We start from the raw sequence: 24,766 nt of genomic DNA on the forward strand, positions 1-24,766 counted from the left end.
TTTTTTCTCTTCTGCTGGAACACGACGGGATTCCCGCGTTCAAGGTGGCCGCTCCGGCCCGCCAACGCTATTCAACGACTCCGACGCAAGCGCCCTCCCCCACTTTCCGCGCACCGCCACTCGCTCGATCACTCCTACTCTCCCCTTCGGAATCCCAACCTCATCATACCTTTTTTTTTCGTACCTCCGCAAAAAAAAAGTGCTACTCAAATTCTCTCACTCTTCTATCATCTCCCGCCCAATGTCTACTCCCTCCCTCCGACCCCTCCAACTCAAAACCGCAAGCTGCGCCCGGTATGCCGCCAAACTGCCCACCCCATTATCTTCCCTCTCCACCCCGCTCCCCTAAATCCCGTCCCCCAGCCTCCTTAAAGACCTCCAGTTCTACCAACTCGAGGAAACTCGACAGCGAGAAAAAATAGCTAAAATGAACCAAAACGGCGACGATCCTTACCTCATCAAAAAACAGGTCCGTCTCCCCCCGCACCCGCCACCCCTCTTCATAAGCTCCCTCAATCGCGCCAACCTAAACCGTTCTCAGGAAGAGGTTCTCGCCGAAACTCTCCAAGTCATCCCAAACACGCACAATCGCCTCCGAGCCGCTCACCGCGAGCTCCGCTCACTGCTCGTACGCAAAACCACCGCCCTCCCAACCCCGACCTCCGCCCAACTCACCCCACCCCAGCACCCAAAGCTCGATGACGAAGCACTGGCCCACACCCCCGAATGGAAAGAGGCCCTCGACATCGACGCCAAAATCGATAAATTAATTTATTAAAAACCTTTGCTTTGACGAACTCTTTTGTGTGCCTGTAACAATTCGAGAGACCGCTCTCTAGTTCTGCGCGAAAAGGGCAGAGCCACCACCTCGGACCTCTCCACCTGTATAGCGCTCTCTTCGCACCTCTTAATTTCCTCTCTTATCGTGTTCGCGGCCGCCGCATTCACCAAACACCCCCTCTTCGCGTAATTCTCCGCTCTCAACGCCCAAAGGTTCAGCAAGCCCTCCTTCCTACCTCGGCCACCCTCCTCGCTCTGAAACACGTCAATCGCTCTCCTAATGCATATCCCCGCCTCCTGCAAGCACCCCCACTCCTCCAACTTCCCAGCCAAATCGCGCCAACTCTCGCTAGAAGCCCCCGTCGCGTCGTACAAAAACAGCCAACACGCGCTCAACTCCCTGCTCGCCTCGAGACGCTCCAAACACTCTGCCACCACCCTCAACGCCTCCGCGTAAAACGAGTCAGCCGAAAAAACCGCCCAGCGACTCTTGCTCGCCGGCACGTACGAATCGCACGGCAACAACGAACAAAGGTTCGCCACCGTCCGCCTGCGCCACTCAGACCACACCGACTCCGACTCAAACATCCTGTACCTCGTGCAACGAACCGACACCACACGCAACGCCTCCTCAAACCGACCCCGCCAAATCAGCCACGCCAAATCTGGCACCTCCACCGACGACGACAACACGTGAGCGCTCCTGACCGCTTCCATGCACAAAACAACACTGAAGAAAAAAATAAACTCGGTACAACCTACTCATGTCAGAGAAGGGAACAACCTCTCTAAGCAACCCTCTTTTAACGATTTTCACAGCTTGCTGCGGTACATTCGAGGCCTAAAAACAAATCACTCTGTTAAACACGTACGTGCGGCCGTCCGAAGCATAACCACCAACTGGCGCAAACCAGCGAAAACGGGGAGCCCAATCGCAATTCTGTATGCGAAAATACACCTCCGAAAAAACAAATTCTCAAACCTACATTAGCGACCTCAACGACGTCGCGACGTCCTCCATGAACTCCTCCGTGGAACGGTAGTCCGTGCGCTTTAGCCTGCGGGAATAGAGAGGGCGCGTTTCGGTCAGGACGAGCGTCGCTCAAAGTCAAGTGTCAAAAAAAAAACGTACATATTGACATCCGGGTTGATACACAAAGCCAGGTCCTTGGTCATCTTGCCGCTCTCGACCGTGCGAATGCACGCTTCCTCCAGGTTGCTGGCAAACGTGGTCAGCCTGGAGTTGGAGTCCAACTTGGCGCGGTGAGCGAGGCCGCGAGACCAAGCGAAAATGGAGGCGATGGGGTTGGTTGACGTCTCTTTTCCTTGCTGGTGGAGGCGGTAGTGACGCGTGACGGTCCCGTGCGCTGCCTCTGCGACCAGCGTCTTCCCGTCCGAAGCGAGCAGCGTAGAAGTCATCAGGCCCAGCGACCCGAACCCTTGAGCTATCGAGTCCGACTGAACGTCGCCATCGTAGTTCTTGCAGGCCCATATGTACCCGCCGTTACTCTTCATGGCAAATGCGACCATGTCGTCGATGAGGCGGTGCTCGTACCAGATGCCTGCCTTTTCGAAGGCCGCGCGGTACTTCTGCTCGTAGATTTCTTGGAACGTGTCCTTGAATCGCCCGTCGTAGCTCTTCAGGATCGTGTTCTTGGTCGACATGTACAGCGGCATGCACCGGCTCAGGGCGTATTCGAAGCACGACGTGGCGAATTCGCGGATGCTGCTGTCCGTGTTGTACATGCACATGAACACGCCCCCCTCAGGTTTGAAGTTGAAGACCTCGAACGTTCTCTTGTTGGACGAGTTTGCGGGCGTGAACGTCATCTCGAGCTTCCCCGGCTCGTGAACTGTCACGTCGGTCGCGCAGTACTGATCGCCGAACGCGTGTCTGCCTATGATGATAGGCTTGGTCCACCCCGGCACGAGTCTCGGAATCGTGTTGATCACGATGGGTTCTCTGAACAGAGTCCCGCCCAGGTAGTTCCGCAGCGTCCCGTTGGGGCTCTTCCACATGGACTTCAAGCCAAATTCTTGGGGCCGTTTTGTTGTCAGCAAAAAAAAAAATAAAAAAATAAAACGCAGTTCTAGCACACAAACCTCTGACGCGCGCTTGGTCTGGAGTGATGGTCGCGCACTTGACGCCCACGTTGCACCTGGCGCACATCCTGGACGCCTCCATGGTCACCTCGTCGTTCGTCGCGTCTCGGTTGACCAGGCCGGTGTCGAAGTATTTGATGTCGATATCCAAGTAGGGGAGGATGAGCTGGTTCGGTCAAAAAAAAAATGCAGAGAAAAACAGGGGGTCAGCGCCCGCGCGAGGGCAACAGTCGAGACGGCGTTTCGAACGCGCACCTTTTCCTTGATCATCTTCCAGATCACGCTTTCGCACCGACGCGGGCGGGAGGGGGGACTGGGTCAGAGCGGCTCGGCGAGGAGGGGGCTGCTCGAACGGAGGGGGGGGCGTGCTCGTACCGAGTCATTTCGTCGCCGTCCATCTCGACGATGGGGTTTTGAACGCGAATCTTTTGGAACATCATCTTTCAGGCGCTGCTGTTGACAGTTAAATGAAACAGGGAAAAACAAAAAAAAAATAATTTTTTCGAACTTGGCCGCGTTGAATTTAGGGCTACGATTTTCGAGCGCGCCCAGGGCGCGGGCTCACTGCTGCATGCGGAACTTGCCGGGCGGGAGCACGCCGAAAAGAGGCATGCAGTGCTTGAATCGGAACAGCTCGTCCACCGGGACGACTTGGGGGCCTTGCTTCGCCACGGGTTCGGCGCCGTGGCGCCAGATTTGGCTCGAGAACTTCCTCCTGCGCGAGGAGCTCGCGGAGATGTGCTCGTCGAAGAACTCGACCAGGTCCTCCAGGGTGATCGTTTCTAGAGCCGCCACCTCTCTTTGTCGATAGTCGAACTCGTATTGCCTCGGACTGAGGATTTGAGACCAGTAGTCGACCGCCTGCTTTTTCAGGCTTTCGATGCGCTTCAGCCGCTTTATCGCAAGCGATTGGCGGTGTCGCTCGAACTCGCACCGACTCATCTTCACTAGGTACTGCTCCTTCGCCGTCTGCAGGAACTGCTCGATGCGCTCGTCCAGGGTCTGCGGGTCGACTTTGTTCGACTGGATGCAGATGAAGAATCCCTCCACGCAGCAGTCTCGGCGCGAGTCGGTGAGCACCACGTATCCGAGCTGCTCCGTCGTGCGGAGCTGCGAGAACGCCTCTGGGTGCAGCACCTGCACCAGAAGCTCGTTCAGCATCGACAATCGGTGGTTCGTCATGTCCACTTGGTAGTAGTTCACGATCGCGACGTTCGTCTCCTCCGGATTCGCGCAGCACTCCTGATACACGTACTCCTTGCCCGCCTCTAGTCGGACCAGGCGGGGGTGCTGTCCTTGGCCGCTCAGGCAGGGACGAGGCGACAAGGTGCTCTCGGTCAGGCGAACTAGGTTTCGCGCCTCGCCCTCGGTCACGTTTCCGTAGATCAGGTACTCGATGTAAAGCTGGTCCAGCAGCTCGGGAACCCACTGCTGCACCTGCTCAATCGTCATGTCCTTGATCGAGTGAATGTACTGCCGGTTGTGCCACCGAGCGCTCTCCAGCGCCACCGACAGGTTGTAAAACGCCAAATTGTAGGGAGAACACAGAAGCTGGTTTTGAAAGAACTGCTCGACCGCCTGTCGGATGACCCTGTATCGGTCCTGCGAAATCTTCAGGTGGCGCAGCTTCTCCAATATCATCTCGATCAGCACGTGCTGCTTGCAATTGTACCCGGACACCCAGATGTGCAGGCCCTCGCAAGTGTTCATCACGGAGTACTTCAACCCGGCCAAACGCGCCTCGTACGTTCGCTCGTTCAACTCGTCCTCCAGGAGCTCCACCACCAGCCTCGTCTTCACGCACGCGGCGGGACTGGCGTAGGCGCAAGGAGAGCAAACGTCCAGCGCCGTCACCATCTTGGGACGGTTGTAAGTCCTGTCCCGCTTGTACCAAGCTCGCCCTACCAAGCTGTCCTCGATCATCTCCGGGTACTCGCTCGCGGCGGAACCCTCCGGCAACGGCTTCAACTCCAAGTCGTCCGGCACGAACGGATTCAACCGAGGCACGTCCAGCTCGCCGTACAACCTCCCAATCTCCTCCTCGCTCGACGTCCTCAAGCGCTCCCAGCGGTCCAACAACTCCCTCGCTATCGGCTCCATCCGGTACTCTATGCCGTAGTACTTCTCCACCCTGTCCAACTCGCACGCGCCGCCCTCCCTGCGATACCTCGGACTGCACACGTGACACCTCATATTCCCAGGCGTCAAGCACTCCAAAAAACGACGAATCAACGACTCGTCAAACCTCTCTATCAAGTAGGGCCCGCACAGCACGTGACTCTCCGGGTACAACTGCATGTTCATCGCCAACGTGGACACGTAGCAAATCGCCTCCTCGCGGTCCTTGAACGAAAAACCCAACTCGCTGAGCAACCTCTGCTCTTCAAACAAATCCCTTCTCACCCCCCTCGCCCTCACCAAACTCAAATAGGCGTACACCACGTCCACTATCTCGTCGACGTGGTCCTCGCCCTCCCTCGTCAACTCTATCGACGTCGAAAAAATCGCGTAATCCGTGTTGTCGTGCAACGTCCCAGCCGACAACGCGTTCGCCCACCCCAACTTCCTCAACCAGTACAACACCGAACCCCTCCCCTCGTGCCCCAGCAACTCCGACAAGTAATGTATCGGCTTCTCTCTGTAGTAACCCTGCTGCGGCGGCATCGGCCAAAACAACTCCACCAACCTCAACTCCTTCACCGGCGCGTACCTCACCCTCGTCCCCAACTGCTCCGGCTCGTACGGACGCCCGTTGAACACCGGCAACACCACCCGCCGGTCCTCCACCGCCGAAAACTTCTCCCTCACCGACTCCTCCAAGCTCTCCAGCGACTCCCTCCCCAGCACCACCAACCTCATCACGTTCGACGAATAGTAGCTCTCGTAAAACCTCAACAACTTCTCTCTTATGTCCGCGTGCACCCTCAGCGTCTCCAAACTCCCCGTGCTAAACTGGTGCATCGGGTGGCTCGGCGACGCCGTCGAGCACGCCAACTGGTAACCCCTTCGGCTGTCGCTCTGCAAGTTCTTGTTGTGCTCGCTCTCTATCGCCTCCACCTCCCTCTGCGTCCCAGACTCCGTAAACTTCGGCGCTATGAAAAACTGAGCAAAACGGTCCAACGCCCCGTCCAACGCGTCCCACGCCACGTCGAAAAAATAATTCGTCGACTCCGGCAACGTAAACGCGTTGTGCTGACCCCCGTGACTGCTCAAATAGGTCCCATACTCCGACTCGTCCGGGTACTTCTCTGTCCCCAAAAACAACATGTGCTCTAAAAAAAAAAATCAGCGCCAAACCCCGCGCGCACCGCACCTCCGCACTCACCGCGTACCGCAAAAATGCGCCAGCCCCATCACCCCCGGCGGATCGTTGTAACTCCCCACCCTCACGTCCATCGCCGCCGCCGCCTTCCGTACACAAACACGCGTCAGCAAAAACCATCGCAAACGCCTCTCTCGCCCACCCGCGCGCGTCGACGACTCCGCTCCCCCCACTCAGCACTCCCAACGACGCCCGCTACCTACCTTGTCCGCCTCCGGATCGCTAATCAGCAACACGCGCAACCCCGACGGCAGCACCAAATACTTGTAAAGACGCGCGTCCTGCTGTGGGGTAATGATCCTCTGATACATCTTCGACGACAGCTGTCTCCTCTGCCTCGCAACGCCAAGAGAACTTTTGAAAAAAACGCAGTTCTTGCGCAATTTAGACAACGATCGGTACATTCTCACAGAGAGTGTTTTTTTGTTCTGACTTGTACGAAACACATATAATAACACACACGCGCGCCCCCCGCAAAAAAAAAAATGAAGCTCACCACCAGCACCTCTCCCCCCTCACCCAGATCGACCCGCGTGCGACATCTGATATCGCACGTATTGGTCGAAAAAATACCGACGCAACGCCCCCTTGGATTCAGCCCCCTTGACCAAACTCTCCACCGACACCTCGTACAGGCCAACCGGCAGTCGAAGCAGACCGCTTCGAGCAAGCGCGCACGGTAAGTGCCGCATCAACCCCTCTGCGCTCACCCGCTCGAGCCCCACCCCCACAGCTTCACCAGAAGGCGCGACCGCGCCCTGTCCCCATGTACCAACGTTCCAAACAACCGACGAATCAAGCGACGGCAGCTCATCCACCTCAGCCCTCTTGCGCCCCGGTGTCTGCAAGACCTCCTCCGCACCCAACCGATCAATGCTCTCCACCAACAACGGCAACAGCACGTTCGCAACCGACTTGCACGGTCGGTCGACAAAGGCCTCTATCAGTCGCTCCAACCTCTCTACTTCCCCCCCCTCGACAACGCCACCCGCCTCAGAACCTGCCTCGCAACGCGCCAACTGAGGCAGCAAAAGATGACTCGGCAACTCCAAACCACGCTCTGCCTCCTCGCACATGTCGTCCAAATCCTCGTTCGACATCCTCTGACCTTCCACGTCTTCGAAAAAATCATAGCCAACCGGTGAATGCGCGCCACCATCATCGCATTGCTCAAACGCAAACGGAAGCAACAAGTCGTCGTCCAAATTCACGTGAAGGTACTTCTCTTGAAACTCAGAACCAACTTCGGGTACAAACATAGCAGGACAAGCTTCATGTATCTTCTTCGTAACAGGTACGTATAGCGCACCAATATCCAACTTCTCAAAACCACGACCGCCTCCCGCCAACGGGACCTCCTCCTCCGCATCCGCCATCTAGAAAACCACGACCGTATATCGCGCTCTTCTCTCTCTCTGTCAAAAATAACGCCCACCCTAAAAAATTATGCACACATCAACAACACACACACACATCTGTCTCTTTTTTTTTTCTTTTTCTTTCTCGTGGAGGAGGGCAAGACAAGAGTAAGCCCCATTGTGTTAGCCTTGCTCTGGTTCAACCCTATGGTCAAAACTCGCGCAGAGGCCGTTTGCTATAGGACTATGCTATGACGAATAACTTGGTTCAACGCAGCTCATAACGACTCTTTCAGATCTTCACCGTGCTAGTTTTTCGCGAGAAAAACCAGCACAAATGATTCACCGCTGTCATGGCCTGGCCACATCAAACCCAGTTTTTTCACCCTTTCGGGCCCGCACTCTCTGGCTGGTATTTGTCCGGGGACTTTCCTCGAAGCACTAACAACGCTCCGGCACCGCCTCAGCTCCGCAGAGCTTAGGCTCTTTCGCACCAAGCAACGTAGCTTCGTTAGCAAACCTTTGTCTCGCCCTCACTGATTTTTTTTCAAAATAAATTCAATTTTTCTTTTTTTTTTGACTTCTAGCAGCATATAAAATATGCTCGGACCAACGCCGTCCCGACCAGGTGGATCACTTTCCATATGGGTCGGCACGCAATCAAAAAGCAAATACTGAAAGATACCATTCAAAGAAAACGCGCCTACTCTTCTGTGCCAAGACGCCAATTTCCAATTCCCTATCTCTATCCCTATCCTAAATACCACATTAATAGCTTGGTCGAAGCCATTCAACAATACATACACCAATGCCTCTGGAAACATGAATTCTACACCGCTTGGAAAACTATCGTAGCTCTACTCGGACGAGCTTCAAAATACCCTGACCTCATATTCCGTGTATGTAAAATCGGCATTAATTGTCTGTCTCGCACATCCACCCTACCTTCAGCACCACCTATCTCTCTTCATTTCCCATAATACTCACCTCTCGATCCGCATCATGATCCTAACTCTCCTGTCGCGAAAAACCGTGAAGTTGTGCATAGCGACCATGCATAACGTGCCAGAACTGAACTCCCCAAACCAGTTCGTCAACTTCTTCTCCATATACTCCTCCATACTTCATAGAACGAAGGTAAGTGCTGCCATTCCTATACAAAACCACGGAGAAGATATAGCCACTCACCTCTCTCCGTCTGCGTTGTAGGTATCTTCATATACAACAGAGAAAGCCCTGTATTACCTTTCAATTGGCGATGTCTATAACGCCATCGCGTGCCTGGAGACGTGCGTTTCTGAACCCCTCCGAACCGACCTCCCCCTCGCGGACATGTGCTCTGCCCATACGACTAACTTCTCTCTTGCGCCGCAGGTACCTGACTATCGACTTTTATAAAAACCACATGCTGTTGCACGGATACCTCGGCATGTCTCGGCTGTGTGAATGGATTCACCGACAGGGCATAACCGTCACCGAATGGAGAAAACAAGTGGCAGAGCACTTTCAGCTAAAACGAGATTTAAATTCACGCCCCACTCTCGACCTCGGCTTTCATCAGGCAAAACAGTCCTTACAAACCGCCTACACACTCTTTCCTATGTGTGACTATTTTCTAGAATACTACACGGATATGCTGGTCTACGACGACGATATAAGCCTCGCATTAGACACGCTGAGTCAACACTGCGAAAACCACCCAACGAGCGTGTCTGGCTGGCGCCTGTACACAAAACTCCTCCACCAGAGCTCGGCTCCTTGGACCGTTCAACGCAAGGCCTGGCTGCGACTAGTCGAAATGGACCCCACTTCCAATGAAGCATTTCTGTCCCTGCTATACTTGTATCGAGCCGACCGCCTCGACCCAGACACCCTAATCAATGTCGTCTTGATTCGGTTGGAAATAGACTATCAGTTCGCTCACCAACTGAGCAGCTGGAAATTGCTGGCCCACTTGTTGTATCGTCGGCAGTTGACAACTACCCAACCGACCCCAATTTGGCTCCAGCGTCTGCATATGTGGAAACTGCACCTGTGGAATGCCAAGCTGTTCAAACATCACCTGAAAAGATTTGACAAGATTTGCCTAATCATCATGTGGATATGCTCGCTCCTGCTCTTCGGACGATCACTATATAGCCTTCAATGTACGAAATTTTTTCTTGAGCACGCGAACCACGGCGAGCTAGAATACTACACCAATCTATACAAAGTGCACATGTTCTTTCAAGAAGACAAATTGCAACTAGAACAACTAAGGCAAAGGAAAGCTTGACTCAGTCGCGCTACAAAAAAAAACACTTAAAAAAAAAGACAATATAAATCCAGGAGGACAGACGAGACTACTTTCGCCGCTCCTGTTTTCAACTTGCTAAAGAGAAATACGTGCCCTCTACTGAGCTCTGCACAGGTCAAAAAAAAAGTCCAACAGAATTCGCCTCAATAAATTTTTTAAAAATTTAAATCTAGCTAAATCTTTCTACACATTACATTCGCTTGTATGTCCTGGTGATCGAATCTTGATCCCTATTCTCATTCGCCGCATTTTCATGATTTCTCTTCTATGTCTTCTAGGAAACGGAAGGTGCGTACAGCTACGAAGGCAAGTCGCGAACAAAGAAAGCCACGACGCATTCCCTTTCAAATGCTGAAGTGAAATCCGACCTTCATATGCTAGCATCGCAAACCACTCAATACCCGCAGCCAAACATAAGCAGAAGGCCGCACCTATACAGAACAGCTAACATTCATGTGCTCTGTCTTAAAAAAGCCCCCGGTGGATATAGACTCTGAGAGAACAAATAAATCATCTACCAAAAAACCAAAGCCTAATGAACATTCGTCTCGGACCTCATCAAAAACCAAAAAAGGTATGAAAACCAAAGCTGTGGTACCTTGCATCAAATCTTCAATAGAGAACCTTGATTTTAGCATACGGGTAGAATGCCTCGTGGTCAACAAGCCAGGTATCACAGGCATCCTATACCCGTGAATGCACATCGTATCACCAAGCAAGAGAAAGTTGACTGTTGTGAATATGTCAAAAACACACATTCTTAATAACCCAAGAAATGTCAAAATAACCCTATTTTTAGATGCATTGGCGCCTCCACAATTTCCGCTTCGGTCTGAGTTAGATATAAGAAATGCCTCCGTGCTTGCATGTGGATCCGGCGATATGTACCAGCTCGGTCTTGGGCCAGACGTCATGGAGGCCAAGCGACCTCGTCCAATTCCGGAACTGTCCAATACGCACATTCGCCAGTTGGTTGCGGGCGGTGCGAGTAATGCGGCCATCTTGGTAGATCCGGACAGCGGAAAGGAGAGTGTATGGACATGGGGATGTAATGACTTGTATGCGCTCGGACGTCGAACGAACGGAGAAGACGACCAAATTACCCCGAAGTCAATTACGGGTTTGACAGATGTCGTGCAAGTTTCTGTTGGCGACAACCATATGCTGGCACTCAAATCGAATGGACAAGTCTATTATTGGGGATGCTACCGTGATATGAATGGGATTCTTGGGTTCAAATTCGAGAGCAAGGCTACCAAGCAACTCAACCCAGAATTGTTAGACATATCGCTCAAAAAAAAAATAGTTCAGATTGCCTCTGGTGAAAACAGTAGCTTTGCCTTAACAGATGGGGGCAAGGTTTACGTATGGGGAGATGCCAGAATCTGCTTGCGCACTTCCCCCCGCACTAATACGCGTTATTGTGGATTAAAACCGTCCATAATTTTATGTAACCAAAAATTCAAGAAAATCTTTGCTGGAGGATTTCATGTGTTGTTGATTGCCGCGGACGGCGCCCTCTGGGCGCTAGGCCTGAATAACTACAGTCAGTTAGGTGTTGACGAATCCCTCGAGCTGACAACTAGGCCGAGACGAGTCTTAGGCCTGCCGCCGAATATCGAGATAAAGATGGCCGCTGCGGGTCAACACCACACGTTGTTACTCACACAGGACGGACAGGTCTATTCGTGGGGGAGAGGCGACTACGGACAGCTTGGACACGGTGACACTGATCCCCAGCCATATCCTAAGAAGGTTGAGGCATTCGAGAGACTCTTGAAAGGTGACAAAGTTGTTCAGATTTCAACCGGAGGGCACCATTGCTTGGCTACTACGCAGAATGGGGAGGTGTACGCGTGGGGTTTTGGAGATATGGCGCAACTGGGGGTAGGCGTGGATGAAGACAAGTTAGTACCAGAAAAACTGGATAACACAAATCCGAAAAGTCATTTGACAGGAAAGAAGGTTGTTTGGGCGAGTGGAGGGGGTCAGCATTCGGTGTTCCTTGCTACCCCCGTTCCAGAGGCAGCGAGTTTGAGGCGTAAAAAAATGAAGTGATTTGTAGAGAAGAATGCAAATAGAGAGAGAAGACATGGCTATGCCCTCATCGAGGAGAGATTACGAACGCCATCACATATATGTCATAGATTATGATTTGCAATTATACACATATGTATATATATACATATATATTGTTGGTAATATTGAGAGGCAAGTGTTTGCAATAGAAGTTCTGGTGTTTATCTGCGTTGTATTGTATTATTTTATGTGTTTACCTGCGTCGTTTTTGTCCAAAAGGGTCAATAGATAGGCTTCTGTGCGGTGGACGTCGCTCGTAAGAGAAATCAGGAAGAGAATCAAATTCCTTCGTGCGGGAAGGAGTCACAGGCGAGACCCTACTCTCATCTCTCTTCGTGATAGAGAACCCTTCTCAGAGAAAACGAGTTCACGCATAGCCTGGTGACGTTTTTCTGATACATGCATATATATCAAGGGCATATTTTCTTTTTCTCTATAAAATTTGCGTCTCTTTGACCCTTCTCAGACGAAAAACGGGGTACTCGAAAGATGCTTTTATCCGTTCTCGAGAACGAGGCTCGATCGCGGCCAAGCATGCAGATAGGGCAGTTGCCCGCTGAACAGGACGATAGGAAAAACAGTTCACGGAAATTACACCTGTTTCATGGCCAGCACGTTAGAAGCGTAGTCAAAGTAATACAACAGAACGCCAATCGGTTGACCGAGAAAGCAGAAGCTAATCCAAAAGATCAGGTTTCCGGCAAGCTTCCCCTTGAATACTTCGCCCATGCACGTAGCCGGAGCCTGAACCAACATGCCAATGAAGAAGTACAGCTTGAACGTGTGCAGGGGAACCGAGATAAGCACCTGGTACAAAAAAAAAGTGAGTGTGTATGCAAAAAAATCTATACACAAAGCGTCAAAGGTGGAAGTTGTGGACCCTCTGTCTCTCTCTATCGCGCGTACTTCATGAATAACGGCCGAAATGAAAAAGACTACGAGACTTGATCCTTCCCTCGTCAAGCCGAGCCTTCTGCACGGCAAATAGACGTGTCTGAACAGCCACCTGTGTGTGGGTATGTTCCAGGTTCTCCAATAATATCCCATGGTTGTCGCGTTCCACCAGTCTTGGTAAAACTCGCGATCGCCAAATCTGAGAATTTCAGCGACGATATTGAGCCATAGGTGAAAGAGAGTGAAGAATCCGCTGAGCCAGATGTAAATAGACGGGATAGACAGTTTGAGTATCCTTTCGACTAATATTGCCCAATGAGCCATTTTCATGAATCGATAGCTGTTCTTAATCACCGGGAAATACCACTGTTCGAGCATGAAGATAATCAGACAAACCAAAAAGATCAATTGAACAAATTTTACAGCTACCCATGCCCAGCGGATTTTCTTCGTTCTGGGGTAGTTGAGTTGGTAGCACAGGGTCGGGCTGACAAAGTAGTAGCATATATTCCCAAGAGTCAGGTTATGTGGATAATGGACAGCACTATTGAAGTCGACGCCTTCGATGCACTCTTTGATCCACTGCTTTTTGCGGACATCTAATCTAAACTGTCGATTAGCCAAGGCATACGAATAGAGCTTCATCCAAGAAATGATAGAGGTGAGCAGCAATATGATGCCAGAGGCGGGGACAGGAGGTTTAAAGAAGACGACAAGAATAGGCAGAAAGAACAGTAGAAGTAAAATAAATGACGCGCACAATAACGCTTTGAAGTCACTGATTTTGTTTCTCGAGGCAAGGCGCTCAACTACGAGCATAAAATAGGCGAAGATAGGAACACCTAGTTCAAAGGGAAGTTAGAACGTGAGAATGAGTACAGCAGCCTGATTATTTTGACAGGAAAGCTGCACATCATGAGTAAAAGTATGATTTAGACTGCATCGGCTCTCTATGATAGCCGCTAATGGTGTGTGCAAAATTCATACGCGTAGGAGGGTTCCAAGAGAGAGATGTGCATGACGCGCGAGGACAGTGGGTATTCGTATCAAAAAAAGGTAGAATTCAATTTTCGTCGCGGGGGGCGCTGCAAAAAAGGCGCCAACAGATAATAGGCGGACTTTTCAGACGTACAGAATATCCACATGAGCAAGTCTATGTGAAAATAGGATGCTATGACTTCTCGATTGATAAGGATCCCATACTTGAGCAAGTTTTCCATGACCAACCGAAAGTTGGAAAAAAACTACAAAAAAAGCGTTAACTTTTTGCGCACACACATTTACGAGTACAGAAAGCCCGCTAGTGCAATGGCTGTCGGCTTGAGGGCGCCCGTGATATCAAATAGAGTACCAATATGAGTGCGGCTAGGTTGAGCAACCCGCGGTAGTTCTGATTCGAGGACTGTGAAGAAAAAAGAGATGGAGTAATATTACGACTGATGGGATAATTTTGTTTGAAGAAAAGATGGCTTTTGTCGCCTGATTTGATGGATGAAGTGGAGAGGTTATGGGCGTCGTTATCTGAGCAAGAACCATCATCGTTGACATCGTCGTTAGTAGCTGTCGCGTTGGGGAACAGGCGACGCTGCACTTTTATTTTCTCGCAGAGGTAGCACCGGTCTCCAGAAGGTCCGGAGTCTTCTGTTGGCACCATTGAATTTGAATTAGAGGTGGTTGATAACGCGGGAGGGACAAGGTTATAGGGGTATAACTAGCAAAAAAAAATGAAATTCCAATTTCCATATTTTTCTTTGTCCAACAAAAAAAACTATCAAGTTGTTTAGACTATCCTTTCTTTTTTACCATAAAAAAAAAACAAAAAACTTTTCAGGCATACATGATACAGAGCAGAGTCTTGGTGTACTCGGTACGGATGCGGAATGGCCGCGATGGCGAGTCGATGGATTCCGGTGCGTGTAAAGCTTGTTCCTGAAAAAATGGAACTCGGCGCCACTTGACACTTTGCAATACGCATGGCAAGCGGTATTTTTTTAGATAAATGAGTGCGGCCAGATAGGCTGGTCCTGTCGAGAGTGTGCAGGTGAAGCCCGGGACAGGAAGCAAGATAGAAGGCGACGTGCCAGTTTCGGAGTGGGCAAGGGCCAACAGCGGAAGAAGCGAAGTTGCCACCCTAATTACGAGAGTTACGCACTCAAGAACGTGTAGAAGAAACGAGGCGAGTGAAAAACAGAGGCGAGGCAAGAGCCGCCGAAGGACAGAAGGGGGCGCAAAAACACAGAAGACAAGAGAAGGTTACAGTAGAACTTGAAAGGTAAAATATGTGTAGACAAAGAGAGATGCATGCCTAAAACAGTTCGTACATATGCGCCGTGTGTACGCGTGTACGTGTATACATATCACGCGCTAGGGTGGCGCTGGTGCGCGAGCTTGGTCCGTATAAGTATTGGCGCATACGGTTTGCGGAGAGAGGGGTGGGAGGCGGTTTGAACGTTCAATTGATGTGGGTTCTGTGCAAGCAGAAAGGGAGCCCGTTTTGGTTGAGAAAGCGCAATTCCGAGTTATGTGTGCGATGACATGTGTGGCAAAGCTTTGCTTGGCGCCGGCGCCACTGGCAAGTTGTAATTGAGGAAATGGGTGTGGTAGGTGCATACAGGGCTGATAGGGAGTATATCTTAGGGTGTGAAAGTCGAGTGGCGCGCAAAAGCGCCAATGAAGACGTAGGACGTCTCTACCCTATTTAAAAAAAAACGCGTTTTGTTTTTTGTTTTCGCCGCCTTCCGGTGTCCATTTGTCTTATCTCGTTTGTAGTCTATGGATGATCAACACGCTCGAGACCAACAGCAGCTGAACCAGCACCGGCAGGCCATTTATTTGGCTGCCCTACAGCAGCAACAGCTTCATGCACAGCTTCAGGCGCATCAACAGACGATAATGCAACTACAGGCCATCGCGCACCACAACCAAAACTCGAACTATACTGCTATTAGCCCTGGGGAGTATACGCAGGAATCTCTGTCTAATAAGAAGCTGTCTGAAATTAAAGAAATCCTGAAGCAGACTGGCAAGAAGGTCACGGGAAACAAGGAGGACTTAATTGCCGTACGTTACCCATGGTTCTAGCCCAGAGTTCGCGCCTATTTTATCCGACGGTTGATCTGTCGGACGGGGAGAGAGAGCGGATGATAGAGTGAGTTTAGGGCGAGATGCTCGCTGAGAGTACTTGGCCACTGAGAGAGTGACGGCAGCTCAACGCGCGTACAAAACACGCGCAAGGGCCAGAGGAAGTGGCCAGCTGATCGTTAGAGCGGGAGGGAGCGATTCTAGTGCCGTTTGGATGAAAAACCGGACTCACATCTTTTTTTTTCCTCTGTTTTGGGGTTGAACGGGCGTGCACAATAGAGAATACTGGGGCTGGAAGAACCGGGCGCGGGATCGTCACCGAGGACTTCGGCGAAGAAGAGAAAGTCGGATGACATAAGGGATGACAGCGAGGAATATGAGGAGGAGGAAGACATGGGTGGGAGCCCGAAATTCAAGAAACCGAGAATAGACAAGTACGGCGACGTTTTCGGTTGTGGTCTGCGAGTGTGTGGGGGTGTATGTGTGTACCGATGTGTGTGCGTGCGGCGACGGAGTGAGGCTGACTAGGTGGCGTGTGTGTACGTGTGTAGGAACGATCCGGTTATGTTAGAGTGTTTTCTGTGCCACTCGCGAGAGGACTTGGTTAAGTACAAGGACATTCGCCAGTGCATAAAGTGCAAGCATTTGTGGAAGGGTCGCCGGTTGTTGGAGGAGGAGGCGTGTCAGATGTTCGCTTTAGAGCCTGAGGATTTAGCGAAGCTGCCTCATAAGGAGCAGACGTCGCAGTCGAGCGACGCGCCGTCTACGCCGCTGTACGCGTTTGCTACGGCGGCGGGTGCGGCTGTGAAGAAGTATGGTTCTTTGTACAACATGATTAAGGAGAACCAGGCGCAGAGAGAGATGCTAGCGCAGTATTTACAGCAGCAGCACTTGCATCAGCATGCGTTGTTGCAGCAGCAACTATTACAGCAGCAATATCAGCATTCTGGCATGATGATGTCTTCGGATGAGCTGATGCACCACGTGCAGCAGCAACAGATGTCTAATCCTGAGTCAGGTGGAATTCACTCAAGCGATCCGAGCATTGCTTGCCACAATCCCTGCGACATACCGCAGGAGCACATGATGCATCATCACGTGCAATCCATTGACAATGGAGCTATGGTGCAGGAGCATTCGGAGGCGATCAATGGCAATCCGGAGGCGATGTCTCACCTTGAGTCCAAGCAATCGGCGCCCATCTGCGATCGTCACCTGCTCTCTCAGTCTCACCCGCAGCACATCGGCATGCACTCGGAGGAGCAGCATATGAAGGGGAGCGATCGGGACTTATCCAACTGCGGCGAAAACGATAATTTTGAGATGGAGAGAACAGGTATGGACGGCTCGGACCGTGCGCTGATCGACCGCAGTCCTGGCCCGGCGGTGGCGCGCGATTATGGTGCGATCTCGCACTAGAGGCACTTTTTTTTTTTGCGATAGCGAGTCTGGGGAGCGCCCTTCCATGTGTGTATTAATAATTAGATTGAAAGAAACGCGTGCGTGTGTAAAAAGTAGGGAATGGATGGTTTTTTTGGGATCGTTAAGAGGGATCAGGTGTTTTTTTTTTGGGTCGTTGAGAGGAAGAGAGTGGTTTTTTTTTTCTGGGTGAAGAGGAGACAGGCGGTTTTTTTTGGGTGCCCGAGAGATTTTTTGGGTACTTTGACAGGTGTTTTTTTTCGGACGCTCAAGAGGACGTTTTTAGGGTGCTTTGACAGGTGTTTTTTTTTTTTGGGGCATTTTGACAGGTGTTTTTTTTTTCGGAAAGTGGAGAGCAGGCATTTTTTTTTGGAGTGCTCAGAGAGCAGAGTTTTTTATTTTCTTGGCAGTTTAACAGGTGGTTTTTTTTGGAGGTGGCTCAAGTGTTTTAGAAATTGCGGTGGGGGAGCGGACGTTGTTTAGTTGGGGGTGGTGGAGAGGGGGCAGGGCTTTTTTGTGTGTGTGTGGTTGAGGGGGCGGTTTTTTTTTTGTGGGGGGGGGGGTGGTTTTGTTTTGGCACGCGAGGGGGGAGGGTGGTTTTTTTTGGGGGTTTATTGAGGTATTTTTTTGAGGGCGCTGTAGGGGGCTGTTTTTTTTTGGGTGGTTTAGCTGATAGAGGCGTTGGAGGGGGAGATAGAAGAGAGGTAGTCGACGGCGGACTGGGCGGCGGCCGTTTTGGCCTTTTTTTTGGAGTTGCAGGTGGCTTCGAAGGTGCGCTCGACGCCGTTTTCGTTGCGGAACTTGCAGATGCAGGTGAAGAGGCCTTCGTTGGTTTGGTAGATTTCGTATTCCGGTTGTTGGATGCCCTTGAACCTCAGGAATTCGAGGAGGACGCAGATGGGGTTGTCCTGGCTGGAGAGGGGGCGGGGTTCGGGGACGCAGTGTTCGAGTTTGCGGAGGAGGTGTTCGTAGGCCATGCGAGCGGATTCGTGTTTTGCTTTTTTTTTGCTGGTGGCGGTGCCGATGAAGGGGGGTTGTTGGTGGAGGAGGCAGATGACGGAGAAGGGTGGCGACGCGACGGAGATGGTTTCTTTGTAGGTGGGGGGGGGGAGGCCGTGCTTCCTGCAGAAGATGGAGAGCGTGGACACGTAGTCGGGAGATGGGGTGGATGGGGGGAGGGAGAGGTCGTCGCGGTGAGGGGTGCTGAGCATTGATGGGTTGAGGAGGGGAGGGGGGGCGCGAAGTGAGTCTTCGTGGAGGGGTTGATAGGCTGGTCGGCGAGAGGCTTCGGGGCCGGGGAGGAGGAGCATGGGGAAGTCATGCTGGGGGTGGAGGGGGGGGATGTCCGGTTCCGGGAGGAAGGGCATGAGTTTTTTGCGGAAGTGGTCCCAGGAGGCGGAGGAGTAGCATTCGGTGAGTCCGTACTTGCAGACGAGTTGGTATTGGGGTTGCGTGACGATGTGTGTGACGCTGACGGTGGGGGCGCAGAGGCAGGTTTGGTTGGGCGAGAAGGGTACCGGGCAATAGGAGGTGTCGAGGCGGACGAGTTTGCAGGGGGGGAGTGAGGGGTAGCTAAGGACTTGGTCGAGTTGGGGGGGGGTGAGGAGGAGGTGGCAGTTGGGGTTGGAGCAGAAGGTGTCGAGGGATTCCGAGATGGCGACCTGTCCGTCGCTGGCGAAGGGGACGACGAGGAATTGCGGTGCTTGGTGGTCGGTCGTGCGCCGGGAGTGTATTCTGAGACACTGGGAGAGGTGCTGGGCGGTTCTGTGAGAGAGGACGCAAATGAGGAGCTGGATTTCGGAGTGGCTCAGAATTTGGCACAGTTTGGAGAACTTCGACTGTTGAAAGCTGTTTTTTTGCAGCTGGGACTTGACGTGGTCGGTGACGAACATATAGGGGTTCTGAAGGACGGAGCCAGACCTCTGGTTCGGGTAGAAGAGCTTGACGCTCTCGAGCATCGACCTGGAGAGCTCGAAGAGAGGCTTTTCTGGAATTTCGAAGATGGAGGCGCATTCGAGTGCGGAGAGCATGTTGAGGAGGTGAGACACCGACTGGACGAACCGATCGGACTTGCACAGCTTTTGGAGCTGGGACAAGCGGGACATGAGCGGGGAGAAGTATGAGGACGAGAGTTTCAAGTACTTCAAGTATTCGTTCATAGAGTGTTCGTGGAAGGAAATGTGAAAATCGGGCTCGTCGGACGTGTCGTCGGAATCGGCCTCAATGGATGCCAACATGTCCAAACAAGGGTCGAACATGCGCACGTACTCGAATTGGCAGTGGCGGGGCCCGTCCCAGTTGTCGTTGTATCGGCGGCTGTGAAAAAAAAGCGTACACGCCACTATCACGCAGCGAAACATGTCCTGAATGTATTTTTCGACTCGCTCTGCTGCGGGTTGTTCTAAAACCTCCCACGACTGCCACCTCGAGCCCGTGGCGTCAGACACCTGGCAGGACTTCTTTGGCGCAGCGTACGCACAGAAGCGGGGGTTCATCCGCAACTTCCTCAGCTCGGCGACGGCCCTCTCCTGCAACTCGCTCTGCGTCAACACCTTCACCAACTGATAGTCACCCCCCGAAAAAACGTAGTTCATAAGCGCGCACTTCTCGGCCATCCCCTTGATCGGCTCGTCCAGTATCACCGTCCAGGTCTCCCTGTCCCTCAAGACGGCCTCGGTGCACACCCCGTAGCTCAAAAAAATCACGCGCGTCGACTCGTCCTTCAGCAGCGAGCTGTCAAAGCGATTCGCACAAAACGCCGCCTGTTTCGACGACTCCAGCTCGCACCACTCGTACTGCATCTTCAGCTCCACCTCGTCGCTCGACACGCACATCACCCTGTTCCTGCGACCCTGCGCCAACCTGTAATTGATCAACATCGACGTCAAGTCTACACAACATGTGGCATCCCAACATTCGCATACACACGCGCACACACGAAAAGAGCCCGTCAGTAATCGAACCTCTCTCTCCCTCGCCCCCCGCCCATTCAGGCCGCACGCGCGAGGACGCGGCCAAATGCGTACGCATCTTCGCCTCTCTGTTCGGCACCACCTCCAGCAAGCACGCCCCCGCGTCCATGTTGTCTAACACCCAACACATCTGAAAAAACGCGTCCTTCAGGTAGCGGCACGGCACCCTCCTGCTCAAGTCCTCAATTTTGACCTCGTTCAATCTAACTCCCTCCCGTCAGACGCGTTTTCGCCCAAAAACGACCGGTAAGTCCGTGCATCCACCCTCACACTCGCCGAACTCACAACCTCCATCACGCGCCCGCAAACGAACCGCTCCCATATAGTTTCCTGGCACAGCTGTCGGAAGCTCCTCGCCGTCTGAAACCTGCTGATCCAGCGCTGATCTGTGCACGCCGAGAAATTCGACGCGTCGTCTCGCAACAGCCTCGCCAATAAGGCGCGGCTGCCGAAGTCCACGCGATGTTCCATCTGTCAGTGGCACCCAATCCAAAATACACAACGCCCCGCAAAAAAAAAGAGGTACTTTTTTTCCACGAGCACAACGGCCTCGTTTATCCGCCTCGGCGCCCTCCGCGGCGCGTCGGACGGGGCCGGACGACGCGGTCGGACGGGTCCTGCGAGAGGCCGTTCCACCGCCGTTCCTCCGCCGAGGCGCCCGCCGCGCGCCGTGCGCTCGCCCGCGTCTGCGAGCGACGAGAATTTTTTTTTTTTGCACTTCCTCGCCGCGCCACGCCGACCCCCGACACCGAAAACTCAGAGCCCTTAAAGAGGTGCGTTGGCGGCTACTTCGTCAGCGGAGAGCTCGAATGAATAGAGTGCCTCGGGACCCACGTTGCTATCCTCGGCCGTTTGCGGCTCTCCCGACCACACCTGGACCAGCTCGCCGCGATACCACGCCAGCCCCAGAGGGGGCAAGAAGGTCACTGCGTGCAAAATCAGCGACGTCGGGTACACCGGGCCGACCCAGAGCCGCGCGGCGAACATGAGCAACAGACCGCACAAATAACTCAAATGAGTGACCGCGTAATAGCTGTTGAACGCCGGCGACCCCTTCTCCTTGAGGAAGCTGTGCCTGTACAAAACGTTCACCAGCGAGCCAGGGAGAATGACGTGTCCTATTCCCAACAGCACAGTGTTCACGTTCCAACTTCCATACATAAAAGTGCACACATACTCGTGAAGCCTAAATAGCAGTTGTGGACAAACGGACTTGAGAGGCGCTCGGGCGTTAGTGTGTGTTTCCGTCGGCGTCTTGGCGACGTCTCAGACGCGGCGTGGTTCAACGGGGGTCGGTGCCGCGCGGACGGAGTCGCACTCTCTGAGTCGCGGAGAGAGCTCGTGGGAGGGAGTTTCCTCTGGTCGCGAGAGCCGAAAGCGGACGCGCCCCGTCCGACGCCCAGTTGCGCGCGCCTGATCAAGTCGGGGAATCGCTACGTTTTTCTACGTACGGCTGAGAGCTCAGGATGGGATAAATCGTCTCGCCAGGCAGGAAGAGCGTGATCGGGAGGCGCGTTAGTGTGTGAACGATGTCTACGAGTGCGTCTACAAAGAGGTATTGGGACATGAAGACCCACGCGGCGTCGAACACCAGGAAGACGAGCAACATGTAATAGAGGAACTTGGCAGGTATGGAGGCCATTTTGGTGATAAAGAACGAAATCAGCGACACCGCGAAGAAGTTCTGAAGTAGCGGGACGTCACGGAGAATCCACCAGATCGCGAGGACGACCGTCAATGCGGACGCCAGGAATCGGGGCACAAAGAGCACATTGATGAAGAGCCGGTCTCTCAAAAAGGGCTCAATTTGACGGACAGGATATTTTTTGAAGTCGGAATTTGGCCGAACCAGACATAGATCAAGACGGTCAGGAGGTCGGAGGATGCCGCGACCGAAAGCACGATTGGGACGAACATGGCGGCGTTGCGCATGGTCAATCTCGAGCGCGCCGTCGAGAACCAAATGAGAAATATCTGAAGCAGTGCCATAAAAATCAGGGACAGCCACAAACGCAATCTTTTCTGTTTGGGGAGGCGGGGGTGATCGCGGGGGCGGGCGTGGCCCGTCTCGCTCGCGGTCGTCAGGACGAGCGCGAAAAAAAAAAAGCAAGGAACATAACGGAGTGTGTGTGCGTGTGTGAGAGTGCAGTGCTGTCCAGCGGCGCGGACGAGGGTGTGTGGTGCACACACGCGAGACAGATATCTGTCCAGCGGCGCCGGCGAGGGGGTGTGTGTGTGTGAAGTGGCCTCCGTCCAGCGGCGCGGACGAGGGTGTGTGTGCGTGTGTGAGGCGGAGTGGCCTCCGTCCAGCGGCGCGGACGAGGGTGTGTGTGCGTGTGTGAGGCGGAGTGGCCTCCGTCCAGCGACGCCGGCGAGGGGTGTGTGTGCGTGTGTGAGAGTTCAGTGGAGCGGCCTCTGTCCAGCGGCGCCCCCGCGGGCGGAGGGTTGTTTGCCGCGCGCGCGGCAGCAGAGGTGCGACTGGGCGAGTTTCTGGGTGTGCGCGTACTTTTTTTATCGAAGCCGAGGGGCGCGAAAGAGGAAAGTTCGACAGACGCCTGCACCTTGTATTTCAGAATGGAGCAGTAAGTGGCGAGAGTTGCCAACAGGAGCAACATGAAGATGCCGGGGCCGAGAAACAGCGACCTGTAGTGCTCACGAGCTCGGGGTTAATGTGGGGGGGGGGGGGACATGAGAGCGACGCGCGGTGAGGCGGTTTTACGTGCCAGGTATAAAGGACCATTTGGAACGCAGGCCGGGGAGACGCTTAGCGGGGGTGGCGGTGTTTCGATGCGCGGCATGCAGGCGGTCCAGACACACGATGGGCTCGCCGAAGAGAGAGGGAGGAGAGCGGTGCGCCGGCGACGGGCGTATGTACGTTATTGAACGAAAAAAGGGAGAAGAAGCTGTGGTAGAATTATAAATGAAAAAAAAAAAAGGGTTTGCGTCATTGTCGTATACTTAGCGATACGCGTTGGAGGCTGAGGGCCGGAAATCGCGGCATCGGTGTCATAGGAAAGCGCGATGGCGGACTTTCATAAGGCGATAGCGAAGGCAATCAAGGCAAGTCAGAGTCTTTAGGATGCGAAGGGGCGTCGGTTGAGAGATGTGTGTGTGCGTACTGCGTGTGTACGGGAGGGGGGGGGGTTTGACAGCTGGCGCGTGCTGACTGACCGTTGCGCGAGGACAGGCCAAGGGCTTGCAGAAGCTGCGGTTTTGGTGCGAGCTATGTCACAAGCAATGCAGGGACGCGTGCGGGTACAAGAACCATTGCACGACGGAGGGTCATTTGAGGAGGGTGCGCGTGTTTTCGCAGAACCCGAACATGTTTTTGGACCAGTATTCGAGGGAGTTTGAGAAGACGTTTATGGATTTGGTGCGCCGTCGGTTCCGGTTCAAGAGCATTTTGGCGAAGCGAGTGTACAACGAGTTCATTCAAGACCGGGAGCACGTGCACATGAACGCGACGAGGTGGGAGACGTTGACGGAGTTCGTGCTGTACCTCGGGAAGGCGGGTCTGTGCGAAGTGACGAATACGGAGCAGGGGCTGGTGATTAGGTACATAGACAGGGACCCGGCGAGGAAGGCGAGTCAGGAGGCGATGAGGATGAGGGAGAAGGAGGAGCTGAACGCCGAGCAGAGGCGGCAAAAGAGGTTGGAGGCGCAGATGAGGGCGTACAAGGAGTTGTACGGGGAGGAGGGTGACGCGGAGGCGGTCGCGGGTGAGGAGGAAGAGGATCCGGAGGGTTCGCCCCCGGAAAAGAAAGTTTGCCCGGCGACGGAGTCGGAAGAGCCGAAGACGGGCGCTGAGCCGAGCGTTTGTTTTTCGATTTGTCAGCCCAAGCCGGTCGTGAAGCAACCGCCGTTGCTGTCGCTGTCCGCGGCGCCGAGCGCGCCGGCGCCGGCGCCCACGACGCTGGACGAGCTCCGAATCGAGCAAGAGCGGCGCAAGGAGCAGCTGGGGCCGCAGAGACGACTGGCTGCACGTCGACATAGTCGTGAAGATCATGAACAAGGAGGTCGGGGACGGCGCGTTCTACAGGCGGAAGGCGGTGGTGGAGCGCGTGCTCGACAAGTATTTGGCGGTGGTGAAGCTGCTGGACGGCCCGGAAAGGCTCAAAATCGACCAGGACGACCTAGAAACGGTCTTGCCCCACTTGGACGGGGACGTTCTGGTCGTCAACGGCGCCTACCGAGGCGAGAGGGCGGCGCTGAAGCAGTGCCTGCTGGACGAGGAGGCGGCGGTCGTCCTCCTGAAGACGGGCGCGAGCGCCGGGAGCCGCGTGGTCAAGGGATACGATGACATCTCAAAGGCCTACGACCGCGAGGGCGCCCCGCAGACAAAGGCCCGATGAGAGGAGAGATACGTATGCATACATATGTATGGGGATATATATATATATATGTGTGTACATAATAAATGTGTATAGAAAGGGGGTGGGTGCGGCGCGAGCCGTTGTGTATT

The 24,766-nt window shown here is 53.4% G+C and overlaps 7 protein-coding genes and 1 long non-coding RNA gene across 8 annotated transcripts; 4 read left to right on the plus strand and 4 right to left on the minus strand.

The window, feature by feature from the left end:
* The first annotated feature begins 236 nt into the window (after positions 1–236).
* Positions 237–1,059, plus strand: LOC126320768 (uncharacterized). The gene is made up of 4 exons (XR_007558241.1): positions 237–294; positions 364–469; positions 542–628; positions 686–1,059. It is a non-coding gene; the product is annotated as an uncharacterized LOC126320768 (long non-coding RNA).
* A 480-nt stretch (positions 1,060–1,539) lies between these two features.
* LOC126320762 (uncharacterized) lies at positions 1,540–3,388 on the minus strand. Its single transcript, XM_049994110.1, has 6 exons — positions 3,259–3,388; positions 3,139–3,166; positions 2,884–3,049; positions 1,913–2,816; positions 1,767–1,838; positions 1,540–1,621 (listed from the first exon to the last, which is right to left on the minus strand). Exons 1-6 carry the CDS (start codon positions 3,321–3,323, stop codon positions 1,594–1,596), a joined length of 1,263 nt encoding a protein of 420 aa, XP_049850067.1. The 5' UTR covers positions 3,324–3,388; the 3' UTR covers positions 1,540–1,593.
* A 56-nt stretch (positions 3,389–3,444) lies between these two features.
* Positions 3,445–6,609, minus strand: LOC126320753 (insulin-degrading enzyme-like). Its single transcript, XM_049994102.1, has 3 exons — positions 6,409–6,609; positions 6,216–6,291; positions 3,445–6,155 (listed from the first exon to the last, which is right to left on the minus strand). Exons 1-3 carry the CDS (start codon positions 6,607–6,609, stop codon positions 3,445–3,447), a joined length of 2,988 nt encoding a protein of 995 aa, XP_049850059.1.
* Positions 6,610–10,034: 3,425 nt separating this feature from the next.
* LOC126320760 (regulator of chromosome condensation-like) lies at positions 10,035–12,106 on the plus strand. Its single transcript, XM_049994107.1, has 3 exons — positions 10,035–10,147; positions 10,334–10,433; positions 10,659–12,106. Exons 1-3 carry the CDS (start codon positions 10,127–10,129, stop codon positions 11,915–11,917), a joined length of 1,380 nt encoding a protein of 459 aa, XP_049850064.1. The 5' UTR covers positions 10,035–10,126; the 3' UTR covers positions 11,918–12,106.
* Positions 12,105–14,549, minus strand: LOC126320759 (uncharacterized). The gene is made up of 4 exons (XM_049994106.1): positions 14,184–14,549; positions 13,965–14,076; positions 12,845–13,674; positions 12,105–12,745 (listed from the first exon to the last, which is right to left on the minus strand). The coding sequence occupies exons 1-4, from the start codon at positions 14,484–14,486 to the stop codon at positions 12,530–12,532; spliced, it is 1,461 nt and encodes a 486-aa protein (XP_049850063.1). The 5' UTR covers positions 14,487–14,549; the 3' UTR covers positions 12,105–12,529.
* A 116-nt stretch (positions 14,550–14,665) lies between these two features.
* LOC126320761 (uncharacterized) lies at positions 14,666–17,428 on the plus strand. Its single transcript, XM_049994108.1, has 3 exons — positions 14,666–15,892; positions 16,193–16,347; positions 16,465–17,428. The coding sequence occupies exons 1-3, from the start codon at positions 15,605–15,607 to the stop codon at positions 17,330–17,332; spliced, it is 1,311 nt and encodes a 436-aa protein (XP_049850065.1). The 5' UTR covers positions 14,666–15,604; the 3' UTR covers positions 17,333–17,428.
* Positions 17,429–17,997: 569 nt separating this feature from the next.
* On the minus strand, positions 17,998–20,767 carry LOC126320769 (uncharacterized). Its single transcript, XM_049994115.1, has 3 exons — positions 20,359–20,767; positions 18,994–20,222; positions 17,998–18,240 (listed from the first exon to the last, which is right to left on the minus strand). The coding sequence occupies exons 1-3, from the start codon at positions 20,432–20,434 to the stop codon at positions 17,998–18,000; spliced, it is 1,548 nt and encodes a 515-aa protein (XP_049850072.1). The 5' UTR covers positions 20,435–20,767.
* A 2,483-nt stretch (positions 20,768–23,250) lies between these two features.
* LOC126320772 (DNA/RNA-binding protein KIN17-like) lies at positions 23,251–24,737 on the plus strand. The gene is made up of 2 exons (XM_049994117.1): positions 23,251–23,415; positions 23,492–24,737. The coding sequence occupies exon 2, from the start codon at positions 23,627–23,629 to the stop codon at positions 24,602–24,604; it is 978 nt and encodes a 325-aa protein (XP_049850074.1). The 5' UTR covers positions 23,251–23,415; positions 23,492–23,626; the 3' UTR covers positions 24,605–24,737.
* The last annotated feature ends 29 nt before the right edge of the window (positions 24,738–24,766 follow it).

Source organism: Schistocerca gregaria, unplaced genomic scaffold (assembly GCF_023897955.1).
Source record: "Schistocerca gregaria isolate iqSchGreg1 unplaced genomic scaffold, iqSchGreg1.2 ptg000744l, whole genome shotgun sequence".
Taxonomy (NCBI): Eukaryota; Metazoa; Arthropoda; class Insecta; order Orthoptera; family Acrididae; genus Schistocerca; species Schistocerca gregaria.

Excerpts from the sequence above, each read along its gene's own strand:
- LOC126320769 (XM_049994115.1), bottom strand. The coding sequence starts at position 20,434 with ATGTGTTGGGTGTTAGACAACATGGACGCGGGGGCGTGCTTGCTGGAG. Across the intron at positions 20,223-20,358 it reads GAACAGAGAGGCGAAGATGC|ACTTGACGTCGATGTTGATC; the intron begins GTACGCATTTGG and ends CATGTTGTGTAG. Across the intron at positions 18,241-18,993 it reads CCTTCGCCAGCGACGGACAG|GACAACCCCATCTGCGTCCT; the intron begins GTCGCCATCTCG and ends CTCTCCAGCCAG.
- LOC126320772 (XM_049994117.1), top strand. The coding sequence starts at position 23,627 with ATGTTTTTGGACCAGTATTCGAGGGAGTTTGAGAAGACGTTTATGGAT.
- LOC126320760 (XM_049994107.1), top strand. The coding sequence starts at position 10,127 with ATGTCTTCTAGGAAACGGAAG. Across the intron at positions 10,148-10,333 it reads TGTCTTCTAGGAAACGGAAG|CCCCCGGTGGATATAGACTC; the intron begins GTGCGTACAGCT and ends GTCTTAAAAAAG. Across the intron at positions 10,434-10,658 it reads CTCATCAAAAACCAAAAAAG|ATGCATTGGCGCCTCCACAA; the intron begins GTATGAAAACCA and ends CCCTATTTTTAG.
- LOC126320762 (XM_049994110.1), bottom strand. The coding sequence starts at position 3,323 with ATGATGTTCCAAAAGATTCGCGTTCAAAACCCCATCGTCGAGATGGAC. Across the intron at positions 3,167-3,258 it reads GACGGCGACGAAATGACTCG|CGTGATCTGGAAGATGATCA; the intron begins GTACGAGCACGC and ends TCGGTGCGAAAG. Across the intron at positions 1,839-1,912 it reads ATCAACCCGGATGTCAATAT|GCTAAAGCGCACGGACTACC; the intron begins GTACGTTTTTTT and ends CTATTCCCGCAG.
- LOC126320761 (XM_049994108.1), top strand. The coding sequence starts at position 15,605 with ATGGATGATCAACACGCTCGAGACCAACAGCAGCTGAACCAGCACCGG. Across the intron at positions 15,893-16,192 it reads ACAAGGAGGACTTAATTGCC|AGAATACTGGGGCTGGAAGA; the intron begins GTACGTTACCCA and ends CGTGCACAATAG. Across the intron at positions 16,348-16,464 it reads AAGAAACCGAGAATAGACAA|GAACGATCCGGTTATGTTAG; the intron begins GTACGGCGACGT and ends GTACGTGTGTAG.
- LOC126320753 (XM_049994102.1), bottom strand. The coding sequence starts at position 6,609 with ATGTACCGATCGTTGTCTAAATTGCGCAAGAACTGCGTTTTTTTCAAA. Across the intron at positions 6,292-6,408 it reads GCGATCCGGAGGCGGACAAG|GCGGCGGCGGCGATGGACGT; the intron begins GTAGGTAGCGGG and ends TGTGTACGGAAG. Across the intron at positions 6,156-6,215 it reads GGGGCTGGCGCATTTTTGCG|AGCACATGTTGTTTTTGGGG; the intron begins GTACGCGGTGAG and ends TTTTTTTTTTAG.
- LOC126320759 (XM_049994106.1), bottom strand. The coding sequence starts at position 14,486 with ATGGTGCCAACAGAAGACTCCGGACCTTCTGGAGACCGGTGCTACCTC. Across the intron at positions 14,077-14,183 it reads ACCTAGCCGCACTCATATTG|TTTTTTTCCAACTTTCGGTT; the intron begins GTACTCTATTTG and ends CTTTTTTTGTAG. Across the intron at positions 12,746-12,844 it reads TTTCGGCCGTTATTCATGAA|GTGCTTATCTCGGTTCCCCT; the intron begins GTACGCGCGATA and ends TTTTTGTACCAG.